At 38.2% G+C, this 11959-nt stretch overlaps 1 protein-coding gene across 2 annotated transcripts in view; it reads left to right on the forward strand.

Moving 5' to 3' along the window:
* Positions 1 to 11959, forward strand: part of smarcal1 (SWI/SNF related, matrix associated, actin dependent regulator of chromatin, subfamily a-like 1) — a 140919-nt gene that overhangs the window by 106061 nt on the left and 22899 nt on the right. For both annotated transcript variants that reach the window (XM_028807540.2, XM_051931368.1), the window contains 2 exons: positions 2667 to 2767; positions 4496 to 4592. In XM_028807540.2, coding sequence (XP_028663373.1) covers positions 2667 to 2767; positions 4496 to 4592 — 198 coding nt within the window. The remainder of the gene's footprint in view (positions 1 to 2666; positions 2768 to 4495; positions 4593 to 11959) is intronic.

Genomic DNA, 11959 nt, shown 5'->3' on the forward strand with positions numbered 1-11959 from the left:
TGCTGGGTTTAACAGCAACTGTGCCTGTGGCCTTCCATTTCCTGATTACATTCCTTACAGTTGAAACTGACAGTTTAAACTTCTGAGATAGCTTTTAGTAGCCTCCTCCTAAACCAAGGCACTGAACAATCTTTGTTTTCAGATCTTTTGAGAGTTGCTTTGAGGTTCCCATGCTGTCACTCTTCAGAGGAGAGTCAAAGGGAAGCACAACTTGCAATTGACCACCTTAAATACCTTTTCTCATGATTGGACACACCTGTCTATGAAGTTCAAGGCTTAACGAGCTAATCCATCCAATTTGGTGTTGCAAGTAATCAGTATTGAGCAGTTACATGCATTCAAATCAGCAAAAGTACAAGGGGACCCAAATTTTTGCACAGCCAGTTTTTCACATTTGATTTAATTTCATTCAACTAAATACTGCTTCACTAAAAATCTTTGTTCGGAAAACACCCCAGTAGTCAGATGTTCCTAGGAAATGAAACTTTTTCATATGACTGTATGTATAGGTGTAAGGTGTTATTTTTGATAATTTTATGGTTACTTGCTACTGTATTAATTTTTAGGGTAAAGTACCATTTCTGATTAGCAGAAGTGGCCCAAAAGTTGACAGAAACTTCAGTATTGAATGTAATATATGTAGACAAAACTTAGTTGACCTCATTCAAAACATTATCACACAAAGTTATCGTGTTTACATGCGCGCACACACACAAACACACGGGCATAATTCCAAAAATGGTATTTTCGGACTCAGGGAGGTCTAAAACGTCGAGATTCATCAAAATCTTGAGGTCAAATTTTTGGACAATTATAATACTTTCCCAATACTTCATATACAAGAAAGTAAAAAAAAAAAAAAGGGAAAATAGATGAAATCCGTGTCATTTGTGTAAAACAGAGCCTGGAGTTTAGTGCCGAGGCAATTTTAAGCATTTTGGTTGTTGCTCGTTGAGAACGATGTCACAATCTTTTTAAAAAAAAAACTTGTAATCTTATATTTATACCAAGCATTATGTGTGGAGTTTGCAAGTTACCCCTGTATTGGCATGAGTTTTCCTCCTATATCCAAAAAAATTATTGTTTTAGGACTGCTGTTAGATATATATATATATATATATATATATATATATATATATATATATATATATATATTAACTTTATGAAAGCTCAAGAAAAATATAAATATTGTAATAAACAACAACCCCCAAACACACACAAGAACTTCTGGCTTGGATAAAAAAAAGCTACTGCTGTCAATCACAGACTTATAGGTGGCAATAAGATGAGATCAGACCTGCCCAGTTGTACCACAGGTTTACAGGCATTAACATTTTAATAGAGCCGGTCCAGCTTGTTGGATGATTCATCATTAGAATATTAGTAATGGTGAATCCTTTCTTTTGCTGACTTAGCCAGGATGATGTACAGTAACCTATCTCCATAGACAGCAACATGGATGAATTCAATTAGCATTTCAATTTCTGGATCACACATTTAGTTTTAATTATAACATGCTCACTTTTTTACTATTGCTCATTCACATAAATCTCTAGTTCCACACTCAGTCCAGCATTAAAATAGTATCTGGAGTAAAAAAAAAAAGGTGACTGCGTTCGTTTAATGTGGGTAATGGCATCCTTCACATATTCTAGAGCTCTTTGATGGTCAGTGTGCAAATTTCTACACTCTGGTCACTTCAAGAATTAACCCACCGAATCAACAAACTAATTAAAAGGGCAGGATCAGTTATGGGATGCACTCTGGACCACCTAGAGTTTGTAATGAATGCCTCAATGTGACTGTGTCAGCCAAGTCAGAAGTTTTCTTTCTTTTTAGTTTTCTTTCTTTTTTGTCTTTCTGATGTAAAAAGCCAAATCCACAGCACAAATAAAGTTCTCTGTATCTAAAAGTTTAAGCCGCTTTTCCAAAGTACCCAAAATGTCACAGTACCTGAACTCATCATGAGTTTCCATGAGATGTGACAGTTCATTCTACTTATATAAAAGCCATCAAACATTCCTCACTCCAGATTTTCACCCATTCAACCTCAGATGAGCTACTCCTTCGATAAGGTGTAAGAGAGCTCCTTGGGTAGTAATGATTGTGGTGCTGCCAGCGGAGTACGCGGACCATTTACTGTATCCACTTTACTTTTCTCAGGGTCTGTTACATTCTCAGATGTTGTAGACATAAGGTAGCCATTGGATCCTTGAAGTTCCAAGCTTGTCAGAAAGGCACATGAGACATGCCGATACTCTGGTCTGTAATGACAACAGTATCTTTTCAATTTAAAAATCCATTTAAAACTGTATAGTATCAAGCTAGAGGTGAAATCTTAACATTATTGTTAAGGAAAGAGAGAGATTCTGTAAAGGCTGTGTTTGACTTTTGCAACAGAAGTATCTTCCTGTTCAGAGTATTTCCTGCTTTGCATGTAGTGGTGCCAGAATAGACTCCTGCTTCCCATAAGCCTGAATTAACCATATTTACTGTGTTTACATATTTGACTGTCAACAAACTTTGCATTTCAAATATTCAGACTTAAAAATCCATCCTGTTTATTAGCATGCACAGTGCTTTTCACTCTGATTTTATTTATTAATGATTAAATCAACATATTAATTAATGGATAAATCATTAAGTCATTTGCTGTTAATTTTCAGGTTTTAATCCAAGCCGAGGATCGTGTTCATCGAATAGGGCAAACCAGCAATGTTAATATTCATTATCTTGTCGCTAAAGGAACAGCGGATGATTATTTATGGTAAGATAAGATATTGCTTTATGTGCCACACTGTCAGGCCGTCTTTCCCATGTACAATAGTCGTGTATGTACCTTCGTAGTATTCCAAATGTTTCATAACTGAATAGTTTAATAGAACAAATGTATGTTACTCCCCCCGATAACTCTTGCAGGATGTTCTGTTCAAAGTTAATGTGTTGTGGTTGTGTTTTTTTTTTTCGTGTAGCTTCTTATAATATATAATTTCTTAAATTATCTGTAATGTGTTATCAAACAGAATAAATTGAGGTTTCTGTGAGGCAGAGTAAAACATGACAAAATGTCTATAGAATATTTACCTTCTTTTATACATGCTTTTCATTCTGAGTCCATGTTAATTCAATGATAATGGCTTCTTTCTTAAAATTGTCTAAAGTGTACAGAAGCTGAAAATCATTTTATTAGTACATGTTTAGCTCCAAGAAGTCTATTTAGCCCTAAAACATTTTCATCATATATTTTCTTGAAATAAGAATATTTTTCTTCAGTGCTCTACCAACTTTTGTGTGGCAAAATAGACGCTTTTTACAGTTTAACATTCTCAAACTTACATTAATCATATTTGAGAAAGTTGTTTTATTCATGTGACTTATGGAAGCTATCATAATTATCAAAAACCTTTCCTCCTTTGCAAGTACAAGCCAAAGTTTGCACAGATGTAAATATTACTTGAAAAGTCTCAATCTATTGATGCATTTAGTGGATTATCAGGTTTAAGTGACTCTGAGGATAAATAGCCCTTGTCTTGGTGAGAGAAGAAAGCTTCATAATGAAGGCAAAGGATTGAAGAGTGTTGAAGGTAAGCGAGAGTAGTGATTCACAAGTCTACGGTAAGGTACATTATACAGAAGTGAAAAGATATACACACTGCCATCTGGCTTTCTTTTTAAAATTTCTTGCCAGACATTAAAGACAAACCTTAGGTAACTACTGAAAAACCGTTTGTAACCCTGAATGAGATGTAAAGTCGTGGCCAAAAGTTTTCAGAATGACACAAATATTAATTTTCACAAAGTTTGCTGCTTCAGTGTTTTTAGATGTTTTTTTCACTTTTGCCTTATTGCACAGTGCTCCATCATACTGGAAAAGGCATTGATGGTCACCAAACTGTTCTTGGATGGTTGGGAGACGTTGCTCTTGGAGGACGTTTTGGTACCATTCTTCATTCGGCATGTGCCATGTAACTCGAACATTGTATATTAAAAAAAATCACCCCACATCTACACTGTAAAGTAAGGTGCTATAAAAAGGGGCTGGCAGTGTTGTCAGAATTGACTGAAAGATGAATCCCTCTTTTTTAAAAATGAAAGTTGGGAAGAAGTTTCAATAGTATATTAATTTAAAACATATAGTTACAGAAATGTTAGAATAGCTTGTGATTGAGATGTATTTGAATAGCCCAGTCAGAATATTGAGTGGGTTCTGTAAAGAAAGAGAGAATGTGTGAATTTTCTAATTTAATGTCTCAAAATTCAGGGCTGCAAGAGGCTTAAGATAACTAAAAGTTGTGGAATGAGTGCATTACAAGGCATCATACAGTAGCAAACAATACATGAACAAATGCGTGCTGTTTTTTTCAGTTACATGAAAAGAAAATGGGATAGAGTGGCACACTTGCCAGATAGGATTTTATATTCACACTGCATGGAGTTATACTTTAGTCTTAAAAACAATTTATGATTTGCTTTCATCTTTGTTGTTCAAACCAAGGCCAATGATACAAGAGAAGATGAAAGTTCTAGAGCAGGCTGGACTGTCAGAGAGCAACATCTCAGACAATGCTGAATCCGCTAAATTCACTTGTAAGGTATGTCTAACTTTACTAAACTTTAACATTATGTAACTAAAAAACAAGAAGCCAGTAAAGGAATAGAAAACCTGTGTGCATATGCAGCTGTTTTTGTTCCAAAGCATATTCACTTTTGCAGCATGTGCATTCAGTGCTCTAATTTTGTATTCACTGATGGAGATTTCACAGTTTTTAACAGCATGTTCTACAGAGCCTAGTTGCCTTGGTATAGTAAATCTTCATCTTTTTATGGTCTTGCTTTCAAGCAAACAATACTTTGTTACTGAGTAGGAGACATCAAGTCCTATAAGTTGTAAGCTGGGGCCTACATGGATTGGACACGTTTTCAAGCACATCCAATAGATGGCTCAATCATATTGAAATCCCCGGAATTTGGAGGCCAAGTCCACACTTTGAGCTCTTTGTCATGTTCCTCAAACCATTATCCTGCTGTAAGAGGCCACAGCCATCAGGGTATTCCGCTGCCATGAAGGGGTGTACATGGTCTGCAACAATCTTTAGGTAGGTTGTGTGTATCAAAGTAACATCCATATGAATGGCACGAACCAAGGTTTACCTGCAGAACAATCCCCAGAGCATCACACTGTCTTTGCCAGCTTGCCTTGTTCCAGCTGTGTGTCCTGCTGCCATCTGCTCCACAGGTAAACAACGCCCCTGGCTGTCCAACATGATCTAAAAGAAAACATGATTCATCTGACCAGGACGTCTTATTCCATTACTACATGGTCCAGTTCTGGCACTCATTTTCCCATTGTAAACCCTTTTGTTAATGGACAGGGATCAGGGAGCACTCTCACCATTCTGTGGTTATGCAGAAAGCTGCGATGCTCTGTGTGTTCTGACACCTTTCTTTCATAGCCAGCATTAAGATTTTCAACAATTTGTGCTACAGTAGCTCTTCTGTGGGATTGGACAAGGTGGTTTAGCATTCACTCCTCACACACATCAGTGAACATTGGGCGTCCGTGACCCTGTTGCTGGTTCACCTTTTGTCCTTCCTTGGACCACTTTTGTTCAGTACTACCAGGAACACTCCATAGATAGATAGATAAGACCAGCCTTTTTGGAGATACTCTGACCCAGTCATCTAGCCATCACAATTTGGCCCTTGTTAAAGTCTTCTTCTTTTTCTTATTTTTTTTTCTTTTTTCTTCTGTCGGATTTGGATACTCTGAGTATATTAACGCCACCTACCCTACTGTATGGAGGGAAGACTTGTCATTCCATTATCTAGGTAAAATTCTTTTTCCCAGTCCCATATTTGTAATGAATTTCATTAGTTTCCTGTATCTGACTTTCCCCCAAAATATCCTTTAATGATATTGTGTCCATTTTTGTTCTGCTGAGACATTTGATTAGTGATCACCTTTGATTTCTATACAGAACACAATGGTGTAACGCATGCTGAATTGTTTCCTTTGAGCCGCATTGTACACAGTTTCCATCTGTGTGTCTACCTATTAAATTCAATACTTGATTTTAAGGCACAGTGACCTAGCCTTAATCTACTTAATATTACTTCTTCTCTTCTTTTTTTATCTTGCATGTCTGCCTTTAACTGCTATTTCTCATTAATTTTTCCTTAATTGTAAAACCTGTTTTTTATTCTACATTTTTAATTTCAATATAACTCATTCCTGCTTCAATTTTAACTTTTTTCCTCGATTGGCTAATGTATTTCCTTTCATCTAAATATGTGCTGGAACACAGACAAACTCAATAAATATTCCACTGTACTATTATATAAATGCAAGATTTCCAAAAGCATTTCTTGCCTGGACAAACATTTGACTGCTTTAATTGACATTAATACTAATTGGGAATCTGAGCAAATAACTACCCTTGGTGGCTTTACTTCTTCTACCTATTCTAGTGTTATAATTACCGCATCAATTCTGCCATATAGCTTGTTAAATCATTTTTTTTCTGTACCTACTCTGAAGTCCATTACTTAGAATGCTGCTCCCGTGTTCCCTAGAATGTCATCTTTCAACCCATCAGTAAATATTTGTGTATACCCTGCCCACTTGCTTCGTAAATAATCCTCCACTAAATATTTTATGGTCATTTCCCTTTTCAGTACTAATAGGGTATCATCTATAGCAGGTTTCCCTAGAAGCCAAGGAGGGACTATTGATTGCACAAAAAGAGATATTATATTATCAGACTTTTCGCTAATAATTTTACAAAAGCCAATTGCTTGTTTACTGAATCCTGTAATTTTTTTGAGACTCATACTACCAACTATAATTTAAAATGTTGTTTTTTGAAAGAAATTTTCTCTAGTCTTTTTATTATACCCAAAAGAAAAGGTCTGCCCTGCCTCTACCCATATGGCTGTAACTGGGATTGTTGGGCATGCTAAAAATTCAACTGTAAAGCTTGAGCTTTTATCACACTGAGTCTGTACAGCAGGTACTTGGCACCAGATCCATAAGCTTGTCTACCATAATCAAATGTAGATCTTATCATATTACATTAAATGTTAATAAGCGTTGAGTTATTTCTATGTGTAATTTTCTTAAAACTTCTTCCTTAATCCTCTTTTTGAAAAAACAACAATTTTAGTTTTAGAGCTTGAAAATTTAAATCCCCATGTTATGAACCAGTTTTTTAATACTCCTAATGCCTTCTGAACTACTCGTATCACATAGTTTACATTTCTAACTCTCTTCCATATTATTGCATCATCTGCATATAAGAGTTAGATCTTGTCAAAGTTGTTCAGATTCTTATGCTTGCCCAATTTTCCTGCTTCCCACCCATCAACTTCAAGAACTGACTGTTCATTTGCTGCCTCATATATCCCACGCCTTGAGAGGTACCATTGTAATGAGATAATCGATGTTGCTAACTGTGCCAGTCAGCAGTTTTAATGTTGTGGCTAATTAGTTTATGTTCTCTTCTGCTTTTGCTGTATGCTTAGAGTTTTTAATTCCACACTTTACAATAAACTGCTTTCACTTCATGTATTTATTTTTGACTACAAGCCTCACCAGGAAAAGTTGAATGAAAATAATTGATCATTTAAACATTTCTTTAATATAATAAAAATTTCTTTAATATAATAATTTAATTGCCACTTAACACATAACTGAATAATTTCATTTTACTCATAGAGTATTTCCATATTTTTAAGTGAATCAGTGTTTTTCAGTGTGTTCTGCTTTCCAACTGAGTGTAAATGCAACCAACATCTTCTAACAATCTGCAGTCGTGGGTACAACCTAATGGGTCAGGTAAGTGGATACCCACAGCCCCTGTGGCACAGGTACTATGTTGTAGTACCAGTGGGTACTGCTGGACTTGTTTGCCTTTTTTTGAAAAGGGTTAAGACTTGTATAGTAGTGGTATTGTCGTGTAAGCAGAGTGTGTAGCGTGGTATCTTGCTGGGTATGCGTGTGTGTGTGTATGTGTGTGTGTGTATGTGTGTATGTGTATATATATATATATATATATATATATATATATATATATATATATATATATATATATATAATATTGTGGAGACTGGCTCGGACACAGACAGGCAGACACACTCATGTCACCCAACACACGTTTATTTACACTATTATTTACAATTACAATGCCACAAACCCCAATCTTCCCCAAAGTCCAGGCCAACCACTCTGCCTCTTCGGACCGCCTCCTTCTCTCTTTCTGTCACCTTGTCCTGATTCCACCCGAATGAAGGGAGGCAGCCCCTTTTATCCATACCCGGATGTGTTCCAGGTGTGCACCGGCAATCCCGCGGACACGCCCCAGTGTGGCGGAAATACCTGCTGTCCTCCCAGAAGCACTCCGGGTGTTCCCTCTCTTCTTCCCCCCAACACTTCCTGGTGTGACGGAAGTACTGGGGTCCAGGGTCCTTCAGGCAGGGGGACGCCCCCTGGCGGTCACCACGGGCCCCTGCAGGGTTGGGCTTCCAAGCCCTGTACCCGTGGCCCCCAATACAACCAGGGCGGATGCCCCCTCACGGTCTGGAGGAGGAATGAGCCCTCCTCCTGTCTTCCTGGGCGTCCCGGCCGGGCATGAGCCCCGTCCGGGTACCACAATATATATATATATATATATATATATATATATTACACACACGCTTTATGGGTGATGATTGTTTTACTCTTTTTATCTTTATTTTATTTTATTGTAGAATCAACTCCTATCTGCGCACAGCAGGGCAGCCGTGGGCAGATGCGTATGGTGTATTCACTCCATGTTATCGTGCATTGCGCTGTCATGGTATTTTGATAAAAGAATATATAAGAAGCGTATAAATATTAAACAGTAAAACATTAACATTGAAGTAAAGTTACATTAAGTACTACTGCAGTGCCTTCGGGTATACCTCATTTTATGTTTGCCCATTACATGCTTAAATGTATACATTTTTTGGTGCACCTACCGGAGAACACGCGACATATAACCGAGCGTGGGAGAAGCATGGATTTTAAACACGCGTGAGTTCATCTGCTGGTCTCCCTCGTGGAATAACTGGTAATGTTTGACTAAAATCTACAGCGAGTAAAACGACATTACCTCCTATTTTTTTTTTTTACGATCTCTGAGATCTTGCTTTTTTCGGTTCAAGGCTTCATAAGCTCTTTTATGTTGTATGGTGTACTTATCCCAAAGCATCATCTTTGAATGTTGCAAGACTTTCGCCTTGTATGTAGATCGGGGTAATTACATTCATTGCATTCCTAGTCTGAATCACAATCTGATTGTATGGGTGGTTACCTGGCACTGTAGGGTTGCCACCCGTCCTTTAAAATACGGAATCGTGCAGCGTTTGAGAATGAAATTGCGTGTCCCGTTTTGAATCAATACTGGACGGGATTTATCCCGTATTTTTTTTATCATTTTTTTTTTAAAGCAGCGTCTCATGCAAATCATCCCACACGCATTTTATGAAGATGCCTCCTTTCCTACTTTTGATTGGGTAATACTTGATGTCATCGTTAGTTTGATTGGTGTTTTTAACTGTCCAGTGAGGAGGGCGTGTCTTTTAAGTAGAGTCTGCAAAGTGTTGGCACTGAGATGTGGCGTCAGCGCCATAGTTGAAGCCCCTAACGTTGCGGTCAGCAAGTCGGCTAACATCCGCCATGTGCCGTCTTTCAGTTGCGAGAAGCAGATCATAGAATGGTTGAAACTGTTGCCCCTAACGTTGCGCCACGGCGTGTGGTTCGTTTATACCTCGTGTCTTCTCATTAAACTTTTATCTCGCGAATATGTTATTGCAATCCGCAGCGGGAGCGTTTCTATAAACTTAATTTAAACTTACGTTTTACAGCGTGCTTTGTTTCCCTTATGAACATGCTTGTATGCTTAACTCGCTCCGTTCTCAATTGTTTAATTAATTTTTTGCTCTTCGCTGTTTGCGGGTCTTCCTCCATTTCCCCCTACTTCGTTCTTTTATCTCGCGAATATGTTATTGCAATCCTTAACGGGAGCGTTTCAATAAACTATTGAAAATAGTTTTGCATTTACCTTTTTAGTAAAAGGCGAGCTTTTAAGCCTGAGAAATCACCCCGTAAATGCACACGTTTAATTGCACATGTGTTAATATGTATGCAATATATGGTTGAAATAGTTTACTGTCAAATAATACAAAGAGTACGCGACACGTGTTTCGCCCTAATTCTGGGCTCATCAGGCGTACACACTCCTACTGCACTCCCTCTCGGGAATCGAACCTCGGACGTCACTATTTCAACCATTCTATGATCTGCTTCTCACAACTGAGGGCACCGTGGCGGATGTTAGCAGACTTGCTGGCCAACCACAAGCGTTACCTGGTAGGTAACCACCCACACAATCAGATTGTGACACAGACTACGAATGCTGTGAATATATATATATATATATATATATATATATATATATATAGAGTACTGTGCAAAAGTTTTAGGCAGGTGTGAAAAAATGCTGTAAACAAAGAATTCTTTCAGAAATATAAATGATTGTTTATTGTTATCAATTTACAAAAAGCAAAGTGAGCAAACAAAAGAAAAATCTAAATCAAATCAATATTTGGTATTACTACCTTTTGCCTTCAAACCAGCATCAATTCTTATAGGTACACTTGCACAAAGTCAGAGATTTTGTAGGATTATAGTCAGGTGTATGATCGACCAATTATACCAAACAGGTGCTAATGATCATCAATGTCACACGTAGGTTAAAACACAGTCATTAACTGAAACAGAAACAGCTGTGTAGGAGGCTTAAAACTGTGTGAGGAACAGCCAAACTCTGCTACCAAGGTGAGGTTGTGGAAGACAGTTTCATGTCATGGCAAGACTGAGCACAGCAACAAGACACAAGGTAGTTATACTGCATCAGCAAGGTCTCTCCCAGACAAAGATTTCAAAGCAGACGAGGGTTTCAAGATGTGCTGTTCAAGTTCTTTTGAAGAAGCACAAAGAAACGGGAAACATTGAGGATCGTAGACGCAGTGGTCGGCCAAGGAAACAGTGCAGCAGATGAAAGACGCATCAAGCTTATTACCCTTCGAAATTGGAAGATGTCCAGCAGTGCCATCAGCTCAGAACTGGCAGAAACCAGTGGGTCCCAGGTACACCCATCTATGGTCCGGGGAAGTCTGGCCAGAAGTGGTCTTCATGGAAGAGTTGCAGCTTAAAAGCCATACCTCCGACGTGGAAACAAGGCCAAGCGACTCAAGTATGCACGAAAACATAGGAACTGGGGTGCAGAAAAATGGCAGCAGGTGCTTCTGGACTGATGAGTCAAAATTTGAAATATTTGGCTGTAGCAGAAGGCAGTTTGTTCGTCGAAGGGCTGGAGAGCGGTACAATAATGAGTGTCTGCAGGCAACAGTGAAGCATGGTGGAGGTTCCTTGAACGTTTGAGGCTGCATTTCTGCAAGTGGAGTTGGAGATTTAGTCAGGATTAATGGTGTTCTCAATGCTGAGAAATACAGGCAGATACTTATCCATCATGCAATACCATCAGGGAGGCGTATGATTGGCCCCAAATTTATTCTGCAGCAGGACAACAACCCCAAACATACAGCCAAAGTCATTAAGAACTATCTTCAGCATAAAGAAGAACAAGAAGTCCTGGAAGCGGTGGTATGGCCCTCACAAAGCCCTGATCTCAACATCATCGAGTGTGTCTGGGATTACATGAAGAGACAGAAGGATGTGAGGAAGCCAACATCCACAAAAGATCTGTGGTTAGTTCTCCAAGATGTTTGGAACAACCTACCAGCCAAGTTCCTTCAAAAACTGTGTGCAAGTGTACCTAGAAGAATTGATGCTGTTTTGAAGGCAAAGGGTGGTCACACACAATATTGATTTGATTTAGATTTCTCTTTTGTTCATTCACTGCATTTTGTTGATTGA

The sequence above is a fragment of the Erpetoichthys calabaricus genome, chromosome 8 (genome assembly GCF_900747795.2).
Source record: "Erpetoichthys calabaricus chromosome 8, fErpCal1.3, whole genome shotgun sequence".
Classification (NCBI taxonomy): Eukaryota; Metazoa; Chordata; class Cladistia; order Polypteriformes; family Polypteridae; genus Erpetoichthys; species Erpetoichthys calabaricus.